The sequence below is a fragment of the Salvia hispanica genome, chromosome 4 (assembly GCF_023119035.1).
Source record: "Salvia hispanica cultivar TCC Black 2014 chromosome 4, UniMelb_Shisp_WGS_1.0, whole genome shotgun sequence".
Lineage (NCBI taxonomy): Eukaryota > Viridiplantae > Streptophyta > Magnoliopsida > Lamiales > Lamiaceae > Salvia > Salvia hispanica.
Window position 1 is genome coordinate 32,934,105 of NC_062968.1, and position 16,085 is coordinate 32,950,189.

Genomic DNA, 16,085 nt, shown 5'->3' on the forward strand with positions numbered 1-16,085 from the left:
TTATTATTATGAAATGGAGGGAGTAATTCGTGACTTTCATTATTTATATGTAAAGTACTACTCATTTTTTCAGTCATTTTAATTTTCAAGTCTATAAGATCTCACAAATAAACCATTTGAAAAGCTGTGGCGTGATCAAAAATCAATTGCTCGTTTTGGATCGAAACTAACGTGGGAACAAATATGTAATTATCGTCTTTGGCGATAGCCAATAAAAACTGGACATGTTATATATTTTTATAACTGAGGCCCAATCAACTGTTATCTTATTATACAGCCGCCAACATGGAATCGTCACTCCCTTTCTATTTTCCATCCAGCACCATTACGTGTCAAGAGAAAAAAAATCAACACTCTCTAGACATTTCGACCCATCCCGTTGTTGCGAGAAGCATCTCGAAATCCATCGAAATATCCAAACCATGGAAATTGCGAGTTATTTAAGCGTTTTGGATTTCCGTTTCCACAGCTCAAACAGAAATCAACGTCCAGCAAAAGAGAAATCTCGAGGTTCTAAACAAGTAATCAGTTCGATTATTCGGGTTCGTGGATCGTTGTTGTGCCGGAAACTAAGTCACTGGGATCTGTGGATTGTTTGGAGAGATCGTTCTGCTAATCGTAAGTGATTTTACTTCTCCTTCCTTTTGATTTGCTTCTGTCATTGTGCAATTCGTTGATGAAAAATTAGTTTGATTGATTATGATTCTGTTTAATAACTACTCCTACTTAGTAGTATGATTTTGCACATTGATTGACATTTGCACATTGATTGACATATTATTATTTGAAGTTTACGGATTAGTGTCTGAGTATGTGAATAAACTTTAGTGTATTGATCTATTGCAAGTGATGTTATGCTTCAGTCTTGACATCTACTTTGATTAGTTTAATACCATTATTTTGTTTTGTTTACCGTAGTGATGTCATTTGGAATAGAAAGTGGTCGCCATTGGCACTGAATTAACTTGTTCTGTTATGCTCAATTGCTGATCACTATTGTCTGTATCTTCATGTGCCTAACTTAATCAAGCATCATATGCTTTGCAGGAGAAATCTGCTTTGTTTTGTATTTCTTAGCTTCATTGTTTGGCTTTGTCAACTGTTCATAAACACAATCTAAGGCTAGTTGGACTATTAGCAATGGAACCTGTGTACATGAGCATTCCACCCTATCCGCATCAGAATGGTCAAGTGTATTACAGGCCAAGCTGTTACCCTGGAATGGAAGCTCGGCCGCCGGTGAGCTACGAGAGCTGGCCTTGGGGAGGCAACTATGGCTATGCTCCCCCGGGGACGTGCCACAACTGCTGTAACCATGCTTATATGCCGGCCCTTTGTGCTTGGGGTTCTCCGTATTCTCATGTTCCTCCACATCATTTCCCCGGGCATTATCCATATAGTCCGGTTCACTACATGCCTCCTCCATCTCACACTGTGATGCCCCATCCGAGATATGAATATGAAAAGAGCGTACCTATGGAGCATCATTGCTGTGGGTGTCGCAATCATCCACCACATCAGAAGGAACAGAGGAACGTGACGATTGAAGAGCAAGAGCCTGAAAGGGAACCAAGGAAAAATGATTCTCTGGTTCCCTTACAATTCAAGAATTCGCCTTACCCAATTGTGTGGCTTCCACCTGATCACAATGACGGTGGGAAGGTGAAGAACACAGAGGTCAAGAAAGATACTTCTCTAGATGTGAAGGAGCATGAGAATAGGGAACCTGGGGAACAGTTGCGGAATTTCTCGAATGGATGGCTCCCTCTCAATTCAAACAATGTGGTATCTTCGAAGGAACATGGAGATGGGCGGGAGACTTCTCGCCAAGATGATGGAGAGCGAAAGTTCCAATTTCCGTTCTTCTGGATACCTTATAAGCCATATGATAAAGAACCAGAGAATCAGAAGTTGAAGGATAACGATGCAAAACCGAGTTTGGAACCAGAGAAGGGTTCTGGTGGTGATCAGAACTTCCAAGTCGATGGAGGAAATATCGGCGTCCCTTGTGCTTCAAGGGTGAAAGACATTCCAGTGAAGGATGTTGAACAACATGTCCGACAAGAGAGTTCCAAAAACATGGAAAAAGAAGGGGACACCTCTGTTAAAACTACACCTGGCAATGGTGAGAAGAGAGTTGATGAGGTTAAAAAGGTATCCCCTACAGACGGTTCGAAGAAGAAGTCCCCATCTCCACCAAAATCATCCAAGCTACCACCTGTCTGCCTGAGAGTTGATCCATTGCCAAGGAAAAAGTCTGCAAATGCAAAATCACGTTCTCCAAGTCCTCCTGGTGACAAAGAAAAGCTGGAGGTGAAGTCCAATGAAGAAGTTAAAGTTCGTCCTTCAGAGAAAGTTGAGGAAAGCACGGACAAGAAAACTATTGCAGTTGTTGATGGGAATACTTTGCTAGAGAAATCTACGAAGGTAACAACTGTTGAAACACCTGTTCAGCCACTTGCTAAATCTCAGGGTGATGTTTCAATGAAGCAAGCAGAGGAAAAACCAGAAGAGGAAACAGATCAGAACCATAGTGAAACTCATGCAGCTATAAAAGAGCAATCAGAGGATATTGTATCCACCGGAGGGGAGAAAGAAGAATCTTTCAGGGATGAGGAAGCAGGTGCCGGAAAGAAATGCAGTAAAAGAGAACTGTCAGAGGAGGAAGCAGCTGTCATTATTCAATCAGCATATCGCCGCTTTGATGTCGGAAGGTGGAAACCTATAGAGAAGTTGAGACAAATAGCCAGAGTGCGAGAGGAGATTGCTGATGTGAAGAGTCTCATTCAAAAAATGGAGTTAACTGCTGATATCCAGAGCCGTTCAAAGCAGAAGAATATTATTTCAGAAACAATAATGAGCCTTCTGCTAAGATTGGACACAATTCAGGTATGTCAACTCACCATTAAAAGTTACTCTTATGTTAACTCTATATTCATTTTCACTTATGCTTGGATCTAATGTAAAACATGTCTGAGGGCACTTGTCTAAAATGGCACTGCCTAGAACCTAACAACTCAATCTTTTTACTTGAAAGTCAAGCTTTCCATGGTATTATTAGTTAACAGATTCCATTTGCTTAATTGCATTGTTGTTTTCTACTGGAGGGAGTATAATTTATTGTTGTTGTATTTTCATCTCTTCCGACTTAGTATGGAAGCATCTCTTTCTCCTAAGCTATGTTTCATATAGCTATACATTTGCGTCTTGAGTTTCACTCCCGTTCATCATATTGTTTTTCTGTGGCAAGCGACAATTCTTATTTTTGTTTTTTCTTCTTCTAGGGACTGCATCCAATCATCAGGGAAGTCAGAAAATCTGTGGTGAAAGAACTTGTGAATCTTCAGGAGCAGCTAGATACAATAATATGCGAAAAACCTGAAGATTCACAGGGACAGGAGTCTGTGGTGAAGCATGATCAGGAAGATTTATTGAGCAAAAGTATAGATGTCGTGTCATCTGAGGACAGCAATGAAATCAATATAGTAGATTCACAGAACCAGATTGAAGGGGGATCTGGCCCAGAGAGCGCAGAATTTCCAGAGGTGAATCCAGTTAATGAAGCAACAAATGTAATAACAGGGGCAGAGGCTGCAGAGAGCTGTGTTGATGAAGCTTTTAAGTCAGAGAAAGACCTGACAACAAAAGATGGAGATGTAAAAAGCGCAAATCCGATTGATGAAGCAGCAAGTGTCGAAAGAGGGGTAGAAGCTGCAGAAAGCCCTGTGGACGAAGGTGTTAAAGTGGCACAAGGCTCAGCAACAAAAGATGAAGAGGAAAACAGCAATGAAGTGCATGAGAATGAAGAAACATCAATTGCTAAGGAGGATTGCGAGCCTATCATTCTTGGGCAGGGTTGTGAACTCTCACCTCTGCTGGACGACTCCTCAGCCAGGGAGACAGATGTGGCACAAACTGAGGATCAGGACACATTCCAAAGTGAAATGGCAGAGCTGCCCCTAGGGGTGGTTGATGACCTGTGCGCTGCAGAAGGCATGAACCATTCAGCAGATTCAAGCAAAACTGAACTGTCCCGGCAGCTAGAGGAGGAACTCCATTCAGCAGATTTAGGCAAAGCTGATCAGCACCAGCCGCTAGAAGAAGGCATGAACCATTCAGTAGATTCAAGCAAAGCTGAACTGTCCCGGCAGCTAGGGGAGGTGCCCCATTCAGCGGATTCAAGCAAATCTGATCAGCACCTGCAGCAAGAAGAAGGCACAAACCATTCAGCAGATTCAAGCAAAGCTGAATTGTCCCAGCAGCTAGAGGAGGTGCCCCATTCAGCAGATTCAAGCAAAGCTGATCAGCACCTGCAGCTAGAAGAGGCACTCACAGGGTCACATACTGTTGAGGAATCACATAGTGAAATTGTTAATGAAGAGAATCACCAGACTGAAACTGAGGAGGAAGCGAATCACAAAATGGAAGATGCAACATCAGAATCTAATGAGTGCACATTCCAACAACCAGTTGCTCAAAAGCTTGAGTTTGCTGAAGCTTCTGGTGAAAGAGAAGTTACGAGCATTGAAGAGCCACAAGAAAACTCGGAGATGGGTGATTCAACATTGGATGAGATGACCGGCCAGCTAGTCCAGGAAGTTAATATGGAGGAAAGAGGTTTCACGAATGAGGATGAAGTGAGCATGGCCGGAGTAGAAAGCACAACTGCAGCCAAATCTTGTGATGGAACAGCTGATGTCGAACAAGGTGCTGCTGATGCCAATCACTCTAGAGGCGTTTCGGAAATGGGAGTATTAAGCAAAGAAGGTGAACAATGCCACCCTCCACCAAAAGATGCAGCTGAAGATGAGAATAGCGCAGTTGGAGATGACATGAGAGAGAGCAGTAGAAAACTGATGGAGGAGAAGGAGCGGTTGCAAGAGATGGTGGCAAAACTGATTGAGACAGGGCAAGAACAGCTGATGGCCATCTCAAGTCTTTCTGGAAGAGTAAAGGAGTTGGAGAAGAAACTAAACAAGAAAAAGGTCAGGGTGAAAAAGGCTAGAAGTCCAAGATCATCATCGGGCATTACTAAATTTGATACCTCTGGGCCAGTAGGGGTGGCTGTGTAGTAGAAGGGTGTCTGGCTTTGCCAAGATTGTGTGTACTGTGTGTTGTTTCTTGTGCAATAAAATGTGTATCGTTTGTATGAAGCCTTGTATGTTTACTTTACCAGACACGCGTGCATGTTGTATGTATAGGGAAATACAGTGTGGATGAGTTTTGCGGTGAATACATTTTTAAGATTCTTTGATTAAACAAGAAATATTCCTTATTTATTATTGAAAAGTAACTACAACAATGGTCACAGTAATCGAATATTAAATTCAGTTACTCATAACGGCTATGAAGAATTTCGATTTGAATCCCCAAACAAAATCATAGGCCATAACCAACTCCCAGGGCTACATTGGTCATTACGCAAACTCTCCTCCGCCTCGTTCACCACTCTCTCCTTCTCTCTAAGATTTCTTGAGTTAATTGTGTATATGCAAGTGAAAAGGGGAAAATCAAACGTAGAGATGGAGAATCAGATTCTGGAGATTAACTTGATCTCCGCCCAGGGTTTGAAGGCGCCGCCCTCGAACTTACGCAAGATGCAAACTTACGCCCTCACCTGGGTCAACTCCGCCGCCAAGCTCCGAACCCGAGTCGACTCACTCGGCGGCGAAAACCCTACCTGGAACGACAAGTTCCTCTTCCGCGTCTCCGACGAATTCGTCTCCTGCGACACCTCCGCCGTCTCCGTCGAGATCTTCGCCGTCGGATACATCAAGGATATCCTCATCGGCACCGTGCGATTCCTCCTCAGCACGTTCCTCACGCCGCGCGCCCCCGCGGCGGCCGAGTCCGAGAGCCCTACGAGAACCCCAGCCTTCACCGCCGTGCAGATCCGCCGCCCCTCCGGCAGATTCCTCGGCGTCCTCAACATCGCCGCCGCGGTCTACTACTCCTCCGATTATCCGATTCTGGACAAGGTCCCGGCCGTCAGCTTTCGCGAATTGATGGAGAAGAAGGCGCGCAGGCTCAGCCGCAGCGACTCGATGCGGAGCCAGCAGTCCTCCGGCGGTGAGTCGTGCGAGTTCTCCGACGCCGACTCCACGACGTCGTCGTCGTCCTCGTCGGCGTCGACGGCGCTGAAGGAGTGGAACTGCATCCGAGAAATGGCGGGAAAGATGAAAGGGGCGAAATCCAGCGGCGGTGGATTGCTGTGCGGGCTGATGGTGGCGAGGAAGATCCCATCCTGTCCGTCCAATCTTAATCTTGACACGTGGGAGGATAATCCTAAAGGGGGTCGGTGATCGACGGCCTGGATCGTTTCTAATATCGGTTAGACTTTAATTGCAGTAAATAGGTTTATTTTGAGTGATATTTTGACAAGGAAAAAAAGAAACTTATGCGGCCATAAAATGATGAAAGCGAGTTCATTGTTTAGTGATTTTCCCTCAATTGGATGCAAGTGTCAGTGAGTTGAATGAAACATTTGGATTTTGCTTTTTAGTCATAGATCAACCTTATTTTTTAAGCACTATTAGTATGACTTCAAACCAAATGCTTCTCTCCCTCTATTAACTTTGCTGTTAGACTAAACTTATCATCACTTAAATTTTTAAATATTTGGATGCATGAATTGTTGCTTTTCACTTGCCAGAACTAGCTATTGATAGTCCAGTAATTCTAAAACGACAAAAATATTAGTATTTCGATGAAGATACCAACAAGTGATATTCATAATCATGTAAGAATTGGATTCCTTGCCAAAGTTAAAATATTTTATGTGCAAACTCTAATTACAGTGTCTTTGGTCGTTTGGTCTGGTAAGACTTTAAAGAGCATCGGTAATGCTAAAAAGAAGGGGTATCCGACCACTCGGAGGGGTGCCATTTTGTTGTTGTGAGTGTCAAGGTTGAAGAAATTTTGTGGGTTTTCTAGACGAACTAGACACTGAGAATGAGCAAATGTTGACAGACAATATTGTTTAACTGAAATATAAATTTGAAATTTGTTTACTGTAACTTTGTTGAGTTGGGAAAGATGAAGATACTATGCATTTTTTAAAATTACTACTCCATTATTTTAATGGTAAGGGTGTTGTGTAGAGCCTTCAAAAATCAAAACCAATCTTTTTTGGTTAGATTTTCGCGTGTACATATAATAAGTTGATTATTATGTTGGTTTTGATTTGATCGGAAAATAATGAATGGACCGTGTTAGAATTGTAGAATTGGATTTAGATAATGGAGAAACCTCCATTGGAGGAAAAAGAAGAAACTGAAAGTACGATAGAGAGAGATATGGGAAAAAGGGAAAATTTATTTATGGACTACATTTTGTAAAGTGTTAATGCAAAATACAATAGAAAGCCTTATATATAGGCACAAAATAGCAACTAATAAATCCTAAACTAATTCTTAGTTATATTTTTATTTTCAATTCTAATAGACCCTTGAGAAATTCACACAATCTATGAAGTTGGTGGGTTTTTTTACTCCCATTTTTAAAATCGAGTCGAACCAATAAGATGATAAATTAGTTGTAGCCATAGTTCATAACTTTTCAGATAAATTTGTTTTACTTGGGCAAGTCTGAACTAAATATTTTCTTCATTGCTGATTCAAACCGAGCATAGTGATTAAAATTTCATACATCAACTTTAAAAATTATCACATAGTTTGATGTTGAACGAAGAATAAGATGTTGAATGACGAATGAGATAAGTATGAAGAGATAACAAAGAAAGAATATGCAAAAAAAGGAAAGATGTAGAAAACTTTATATGCCTTTTGATTATGTCGAAATTGACGATATTTAAGAAAGAATTTAAGTCCGTTTCTCTGTTTATACCCCATTAACAGCCTCCCTTCACTTGAACGTAAATGGAAATTCAAATAAGAAAGGACTCCCTCCTCCTCCTTCTCTCTGTATACACACGCACACAAACACACATTTACATTGGTATCAGTCCTCTTGTTATCAGCTAACCGACCCATTTCATGCCCTTTGCTCTAGCCCCGCTTTTCCCCTCATTTTTTGTTCGCCCTATTGAAAAACCTCCAAATTTTATGTATTTTGGCCCTTCTTCGCGAGGAATCTAGACAATTTCTACAATTCCGTAAGACCCATTTGGCGTTATCGGTGACGAAAATTTTCCTTATGTGTGAAAGTGTAGTCTTTTATCATCTGGGATTAGAATTACCTTTGGTGCTTGTATAGTTGTATGAGGACTACTACAAGTTTTTGGTGTTTCTTTCAACAGATTCATATTTTTATTGAGTTTTTTTTATAACGCAGCTTGGTAATTTTTCTTTTTTTTTTTTTTTTTACCGTACTTGTAGTTATGAGATAATTAGGAGTATAATTTAAGTTTCTTACAGTTCTGGTTTATAAATTGGAAAAATGCTTGCTTTTATTTGAACTCTTTGAAGCGGCAGGCGAAGTATGAATATTCGTTTCATTAAATACAACTAATAGTATTTTGTTTGCTTTATAGGGTAGAGAATATTATGTGTTTATAGCTTTTTTTTTGGGTATTTGGTGAAGGGAAAAATGTTTAAATATGTGGATACTTATTCTTCAAAATTTCCATTATCTCTTGTGCTGATAAAAAAAGGAAAAGAAATAGGTGGTCTATAAGTTCCAACTCCAGCTATGGTCTCTTGGCAATGTGATAAGCATATTCTCTCTTGTGGTTCAAGGTGTATTTTTGTTTATGTTTTCTTGTTCAAATTCTTTTATCTGGATTTCCCTTTTTATGTTAAAGGCTACCTTCCAAATCAACCATAAAAGTCACCCACTCCGTAACTTTCCGAATTGGTCTCTTCAGTATGCGAGCTTTATATCAGTGATGTAGCTCTGAAGTGATAAGAATATGTAACAATCTCAACTCAAACTATATTTATAACTTCATAGCAGCTGTATGTATCTCCCATTGCTGTACAGTATGATTCTGAATATTTTGTTCTGGTATCTATCACTATCTAAATTCTAACAGTATGCGCCTTTTAGTGTGTGTGTGCGATTGTTAGCCTTGATGAGTGTTTCAATTTATAAAGGGTTAGGGTATTTCTCTTTGCATCTTTTAAGCCTCTATGGATGCAGTACGATGTGATTATGAACATCTTGTGTTAATATTCATCACGATCTAATGTAAGTCTTGTAATGTATGTGTGTCGATTGTTAGCCATGATGAGTACTTTATAGGATGTGTTTCTGTTGTAGGTTATCGGTTTCTTTCTCATTGCTTGGATGACCTGACAAATGATGCTATGCAGCTGGATTCGTTCTCAGTTCTCAACTCTCCCCCATTTCATCCTCAGCATCTTCTATAATTTGAGTTGCGGGGGCCCGACAAGTGATGCCAACGAGCTCAAGGATACTCCCCGGCGCTGGGTCGTTTTAGCATATCAACTCTTTGTCCCAACGAACCCCGGATTTTCCACAAAATCGGGCGGGCCCCGGCCCGATTCCAACCACTCCATTCCCGTTTCATCCCCCTAAACAAAAATATGAAGATCAATAAAAACCGCCTTGCAAAACCGGGGTGTTTTTTACTCATATGGGAAAAACAATGATTTTTTTCTCTACACAAAAGGGCCCGCTTAAGGGGAGGGATATTTTTTCGGCCAAGGGGTGTAAAAAGGTTTGGGGAGCTTCCCGACAACCTCCCGCACGGTCTCATCCCCAATGACCCCTAATGTGGGGGACTTAATGGCGTTTCCCCTCGATGGCGTGAAAGTGGGGGTCTTTAATCACTTTCCGGCACCGGGGGGGTCCAGATCGCCCCCCGCACCCCTGAGCCACGGTTGAAACGGGCTCCCCCTTTTCCCCGGGCAATAAAATGTTCCTGCCTCGTTTCCTAACCGCGGACCCTTAATTGGCGTTTGCGATGATAACGGGCGGGGGTGTGATATTTACAAAATCCCATTTTTGGTCGGGCCGTTCCCCTCGGCCCCCCGGGTGGTCAAACTTGGCCCCTGCTCGTGAAAGAAGGGGGGGTTTTGGCTTTTCTTCGGGCAGGCAACCGTTGAAAAAGCGCCGCAAAATGCAGTCGAGGGAAAAGAACCTCCCCCGATGGTAAACCCGCCACATACAACAAAACATGGTCGAACGCCAAACATTTTTCGAAATTTTTTCAAATCCCAATTGATAATCAAAAACCACTGTTTTTTAAGCTTTGAGAAACCGAGTGGGGTATAACACTTTGGAAAACCCCTTGACATCGCAGAATCAAAAAAGAACGGTTTGTCGAAAAGTTCCATATCCCAAACGCCACCCCCAAAAAAAACATTATCACATAATGGGGCGTTGATTTGGTTACCCCATGATCGTGAATTGATTTGTTCCAATTTTAACCTTCCCCGCCCAAAGGGGAGGTTCCATCTTGATTGGGGTTGGGTTTTTTGGGAGGACCCCAAAAGCGGGGGGACCCCGAAGGGGCCACCATTTCCGGTCGGTTTAAAGGTGCTATGCCCCATTGAGGTTGTGGATGGTGGGGGAAAGGGGGGTTGCCACCCAGAATTTTCGGGAAAAAACGGAGTGGGGTGCGCCGGGGCATCGGAAGTGTGGGGGAAAAGGGGTGGTTTGTCCGGATGGGGGCTGAGTGTGTCCTCAAGAACCGTGAAAGGCTGAAGAGTCGAAATTTTGAAAAACCAACCAATGGAGGGAAACGTTTGTTGGGGGGGGATTCGAAAGCGTTGTCCGGAGGGAAACATATGCGGCAAACCTGAAAAGGATGGAGATGTTCCAATTTCGAACCAAAGATGCGATCGATGGGAAAATGGGGAATCCAACCAGCATGGCATCGTGACGTACGACCTCGGGAGATGTGCACCGCGGGGATTCCTAATGAGGAGCTTTGTGCCGGTGCCGTGCTCCTTGACATGCGGACGGCTGATGAACCTCAACGAGAGGCTGATAATGGTGGGGGGGATCGGGAAGCAGGACCGGCCGGGGATCGGGATATGGGCGTTGAACGGGAGGGAGTGGGAGGAGATAGCGCGGATGCCGCACAAGTATTTCCAGGGGTTCGGGGAGCTGGACTACGTGTTTGCGAGCAGCGGGAGAGACGAGGTGATATATATACAGAGCTACGGAGCGCCGGCGCTGCTGATATTCGATTACAGCCACAAGCAGTGGAAGTGGTCTCAGAAATGCCCTGTTGCTAAGAGATTTCCTCTGCAGCCTCCAAATTGCTCCATAATTGTGCAAATATGGTAATTCTCTTTTTTTGTACGCTAAATTATTCTTTATGCCTCATGAATTTGACTTGATTTATACGAGACTTCAAATATTTTCTACAAATAAGGTCTATCTGTTTGAGCAATTTTTCATTTTCTACAAATAAGGTCTATCTGTTTGAGCAATTTTTCATACTAGTAGTATATTTTTATTATAGTTACGCTAACGCCTACAGACTTGTTTTTCCTATATTTCTAGCAATTAGAAAAATAAATTAAGAAACCAAAGTAAATAAATCTACATAAAAATCAAAACCAGTAAAATTAGATTGATATGTCCAAATATCAATATCCAAAATTCTAACGTTTCAGATTTTATATTTAAAAGAAAATTACGAAACCAACCAAATTCTCCAATACATTGAAATTTTAAATAAAAATTCAAAATGAGTCAAATTGTCCATAAGTATAATAACAAAAAAACAAAATAAAATTTATGTTTTATTTCTACAAAACATGTAACACATTTTAGTTTTCATCCAAGTAGGTTTCGATTTTCTGCAAATTAAAATTAGATAGCCGATGGAACCAATCCGAAAAGTCAAATTTGAAAATAAAAGAAACCTACCCACCCGAGAATCCAAGAATTATGGTGCAAACTCATTTCGATTGAGTTCGATTAGAGCATCCCATTCGTGCTCTTAAATAAAAGTATGGAGGTGGGCCGGGACCCACTTTTACTCCTTGTCCTTAGCTAAGAGCGCAACACCCACATCCGTGCTCTTCCGCAAGGACAAGCTCAAGGGTCCCACCATTCTATTATTCAATTTAAATACTTCAATTACTAAAAACATTTCTACAATATAAAAATACATTAAAATATAAAAATTACATAATTAAATCCTAAAAAATAAAAATACGTAATTAAAATCTTAGAAAATAAAAAAATACATAATTAAAATCCTACAAATTTAAAATTACATAATTAAAGACTAAAAAATACCCCCGTGGAAGACTAGTCCTCTATCCCCAATGTTCTTCGGAGACCCCGTATCATTGGGAAAATTGAAAAATAAATTAAAAGTGTGTAGAAAACGGATATAATTTATTGGGAAGTGGAAAAATATATTTTTTATTTAAAAATGATATTTTTTAATTAATTTCGATTTTTTTTTTTAAAAAAAAGAAAAAAACAAAATATATGCCGTTGGCCAATCGCAGCCCGCCACGTAAGTCTGCTCAGCGGCACAGACGTGCTCTTATTTAAGAGCACCGCCCTGCTGCTGGCAAGGATGGACAACGTGCATTGGTGAGCAGCGGCGTCCGTTACCGCTGCGGATGCTCTTATTTGAATTTCAAATATTCTGCTCCGTAGCGAATGATTCAAAAATGAATTAACTATATATTCTGCTCAGCCCTAGTAAATAAGTAAATAAATTAAATGGTTTGTTTAAGATATGAAAGAGAAAAAGAGTTGAATTTATTTCTCCATAATTGTTGATCACTAGCGACCATATATATTATGTGCATTAATCAATCATATATTAATGTCTAAACTGGGGAAATAATAAAGTCGATCCAAATTCCAAAATGATATTAGGCGATTTCAAATTCTTTCCATAAATTATAGTATAATTACTAGTACATATCTATCTACATGTCTCATCAACCAACTCCACCCTGGCCCAAACTCACTAGCATGCCAGTGCCTTGTGTTGGATGTTGTTATCATTCATAGAGCATCCGCAATAGTCGGTAGGCCAGCCATAGGCCAGCCATTCTCTCCCCTGTCACGTCAGCAACACTAAAAAAACAACCTGCCACATCAGATTTAGGCCAGCCATAGGCTAGCCATAGGCCAGCCGCAATAAAAATAATTCAAAATATACTACATTTACGGAATTAAATTTACGACACATATACTGAAAAAATTCGTTAATTTTATTTAAATAAAAAAAGTACATTAACCAAAAATAAAAAAATTACATAATAAAATAAAATCCGGGCTTCCACACACGAGCCACCGCCCCACTCTACTCCTCACTTGCTCTTATATCTGCAAATAATGTTTTTTTTTTTTAATTATACAGAATAAAGGGAAATTTAATTTAGTCAATTTTTCCAATTCCTCGAGTCATGCAAGTGGAAGAAAGCTGCTGCGTCTTTGTATTAAGACGGGCTTCCAAGCTTGAATTCATTTTACCATTGCCACAATTTTTTAATTTTATTTCTTACATTTTGTGTTGGATGTACATCTATTGATTCCTAATCAAATACTACTAACTTATTTGTACTCCATTTTCCTATAGTACTATATTATAAACATAAAGAATGAATACACGTTAACAACAGCAACCGAAGGATGAAATCTTACATAAATTTGTAGCTATCAAACTTTAAATATGTCATAAAATATGAATAACAAGAAAATATTCACCCGTATTAAAAGTTGGTTTTTGTGTCATTAAACTTAACATAGAGAATCTAATAACTTTAATATTATTAGGACAAAAACAGTAGTGAGCGCACGCACACTTATTTATGACTTTAACTAGGTATTAGGTCATTCAAAATGACAACTCCAAATTCCAATAATGACAATATTCAATTAATTACAGATGAGCATATCTATGCAGATAGAGAAATTAGATTTAAATTAATGAGTTCTACCATTAGTACTACTGTAATTAGCTATTCACAAAAATAGGAAACATTTCCCACCAATCAAACTTTACATTCTTCCAAATCTGTTTTTGAATTATGAGATAAATATATAGAGAAAGGAAAAGATAAAGCATTTGCCCTCAAATTGAAGGCAAATAAGAAAGAAGACTTTGAAACCCGGAACAACAGACGCCTCCGTGAATTCTCTCTCTCGCTCCTCTCTCAATATTCACTGCTCTCCTCAGTGGATAACGAGAAAGGTTGGAGAGAGAACCGCCGTAGTTATGAGGGATTCGTGTCAGGATCTGTTCGACCCAAGCGCCACCGTCATGGACTCCTCCTACAGCTCTTCCCCAAGCGCCAGCCGCGACCCCGATTTCGGATTCGCCTTCAACGACAGCAATTTCTCCGACCGGATCCTTCGAATCGAGATCGTCTCCGATTCCGATTCCGCCGAGGCCGAGCCTCAACCTGACGATTGCAAAACCCTAGCTGATTGGGCGCTGCGCAAGAGCAAACGGCGTCGTGGCGATATAGCCAAGAAGGAAAATGGTGAGCTGCTTTTAGTCCACGTAGCTCACTCATTATTGTTGGTATTTGATGAAATTTTGTTGTTTGCTTGGTTTTTCAAAGTAAATTTTTTTTAAAAAAAATCATGAAATGTTTTTTTTTACTTATTTCGAATTTGGTATAGCTCGAGAAATGAGGTATAGCATAACATCTGTGAATTAATAAGTTGGAGTATAACGTTAGGAATGCTGAAGGTGGATCATATGAATATTGATAGGGCTAGAGTTATCTTAACTCTTATGTTGTCTAATGATGCTAAACAAAAACTAAAATATTGGTTAAAAAAAGTGGTTCTGGACTTTGGAGCTTCTGTTTGTTATGCGGTATTGGAGATTTGCTCTCTTTAGCAACTTTACATAATTGACTATATCTGCATATATGATTCTGGTTATGTGAATCAAATTGTCATTTCAATTAGACAAACTAGAATATATTGGTTCTGAGTATTTGTTCCTATTATGAATGATTTATGTATATGCTTTTATTTATTAACTAACTCGTCTTCTCAATTAGACTATTAGTGGCGTACGTTGTATGAGTGGTTTCCTGATACCCCTGTGCACATTTATATGGTTTATACAAATTCTTATGATGGTATGGGTTGTGCTCATCTTAATCAGACATGTACCACTCGTTTGCAGCTTTGGATATCAACAATTGCCCTGAAGAGCAGATTTTAGATGGTCAGCCAGAAGCTGAAGATGGCATGGGTGATGAGAATCATGATGAGGAAGAGATTCCAATGATAGAAGATTCTCCATCAGGTATTAAACTGAAATTATATTTCTACATTGCTTACTCTTCACCCTGGAACCGTGATTCAGTTGATCATTATAATATGATGCAGTAATTAATTGTTATAGCATTAGATCTGAACGGAGGATGTGAGTTATTACAGCAGAGAAGCACGTAAGGAAAATGTTCTCTGGTGAATAGATCAATAACAATTTTGTGTAGGTGCATTCATTGTGGCCAATTTGGGCCCATTTCTCTAGAGAAGAGATTGAGTGCCATAAGTAGTCTGCATGCCATGCCCTATTGCTTAAAGATAAAAACCGCTGAAGAATTTGTTATTGTCGCAACATAAACCACCAGATCCACTTGTCCCAGACGGAATTTGCTGACCTCGTGTTTCTGTTTGTCAACTTGTCTTATCTTCATTGCTCATGTATCCATGCTAGAGATTTGCTTTCATTAATCTCATATTTTTCTAACACAATCTTTGGGGATGTATGGAAATGCACATATGTTTCCGTGAGTTGGTACTTATATTTAGTATCCGTATCTCACAATTACAGGGGATGAAGCTGTTAATAGTGATGACTCAAATTGGTCTGAAGATGGTTCAAAAGTTATCAGAGTGAAAACTTTGCATATTAGCTCTCCTATCTTAGCAGCCAAGAGTCCATTTTTCTATAAGGTACTGATAGTTTAGTTTCTGACATTTGCTTTATTTATAAGAATTAACGTACGCATTACTTAGTTTTGTCTTTATTTTGCAGTTGTTCTCAAATGGTATGATGGAATCAGAACAGAGGCACGTCACCCTAAGAATTAATGCCTCAGGTATGTGATCTAGTGCATTATGCAAAAATGAATAGCTACTTCTAGCACATCATTATTGGTTGCGATTTTGGTTCCAGAAATGTTTTTTAACATCTTTGTTCAGTTCAA

The 16,085-nt window shown here is 40.1% G+C and overlaps 3 protein-coding genes across 4 annotated transcripts; all 3 read left to right on the forward strand.

The window, feature by feature from the left end:
- Positions 1-442: 442 nt before the first annotated feature.
- Positions 443-5,153, forward strand: LOC125218328 (BAG family molecular chaperone regulator 6). Its single transcript, XM_048119979.1, has 3 exons — positions 443-618; positions 1,048-2,889; positions 3,285-5,153. The coding sequence occupies exons 2-3, from the start codon at positions 1,141-1,143 to the stop codon at positions 5,070-5,072; spliced, it is 3,537 nt and encodes a 1,178-aa protein (XP_047975936.1). The 5' UTR covers positions 443-618; positions 1,048-1,140; the 3' UTR covers positions 5,073-5,153.
- Positions 5,154-5,522: 369 nt separating this feature from the next.
- LOC125220933 lies at positions 5,523-6,302 on the forward strand. The gene has a single exon (XM_048123060.1). The coding sequence runs from the start codon at positions 5,523-5,525 to the stop codon at positions 6,300-6,302; it is 780 nt and encodes a 259-aa protein (XP_047979017.1).
- A 7,656-nt stretch (positions 6,303-13,958) lies between these two features.
- Positions 13,959-16,040, forward strand: LOC125223404 (BTB/POZ domain-containing protein POB1-like). 2 transcript variants are annotated; one of them, XM_048126539.1, is made up of 4 exons: positions 13,959-14,393; positions 15,032-15,175; positions 15,710-15,831; positions 15,914-16,040. In XM_048126539.1, the coding sequence occupies exons 1-4, from the start codon at positions 14,126-14,128 to the stop codon at positions 15,983-15,985; spliced, it is 606 nt and encodes a 201-aa protein (XP_047982496.1). In that variant the 5' UTR covers positions 13,959-14,125; the 3' UTR covers positions 15,986-16,040. The 2 variants fall into 2 exon arrangements, with proteins under 2 accessions (XP_047982496.1, XP_047982497.1); XM_048126540.1 differs by having other exon boundaries at positions 13,961-14,393; positions 15,053-15,175; positions 15,914-16,029.
- The last annotated feature ends 45 nt before the right edge of the window (positions 16,041-16,085 follow it).

Excerpts from the sequence above, each read along its gene's own strand:
- LOC125220933 (XM_048123060.1), top strand. The coding sequence starts at position 5,523 with ATGGAGAATCAGATTCTGGAGATTAACTTGATCTCCGCCCAGGGTTTG.
- LOC125223404 (XM_048126539.1), top strand. The coding sequence starts at position 14,126 with ATGAGGGATTCGTGTCAGGATCTGTTCGACCCAAGCGCCACCGTCATG. Across the intron at positions 15,176-15,709 it reads GATAGAAGATTCTCCATCAG|GGGATGAAGCTGTTAATAGT; the intron begins GTATTAAACTGA and ends TCACAATTACAG. Across the intron at positions 15,832-15,913 it reads AGAGTCCATTTTTCTATAAG|TTGTTCTCAAATGGTATGAT; the intron begins GTACTGATAGTT and ends TTTATTTTGCAG.
- LOC125218328 (XM_048119979.1), top strand. The coding sequence starts at position 1,141 with ATGGAACCTGTGTACATGAGCATTCCACCCTATCCGCATCAGAATGGT. Across the intron at positions 2,890-3,284 it reads TAAGATTGGACACAATTCAG|GGACTGCATCCAATCATCAG; the intron begins GTATGTCAACTC and ends TTCTTCTTCTAG.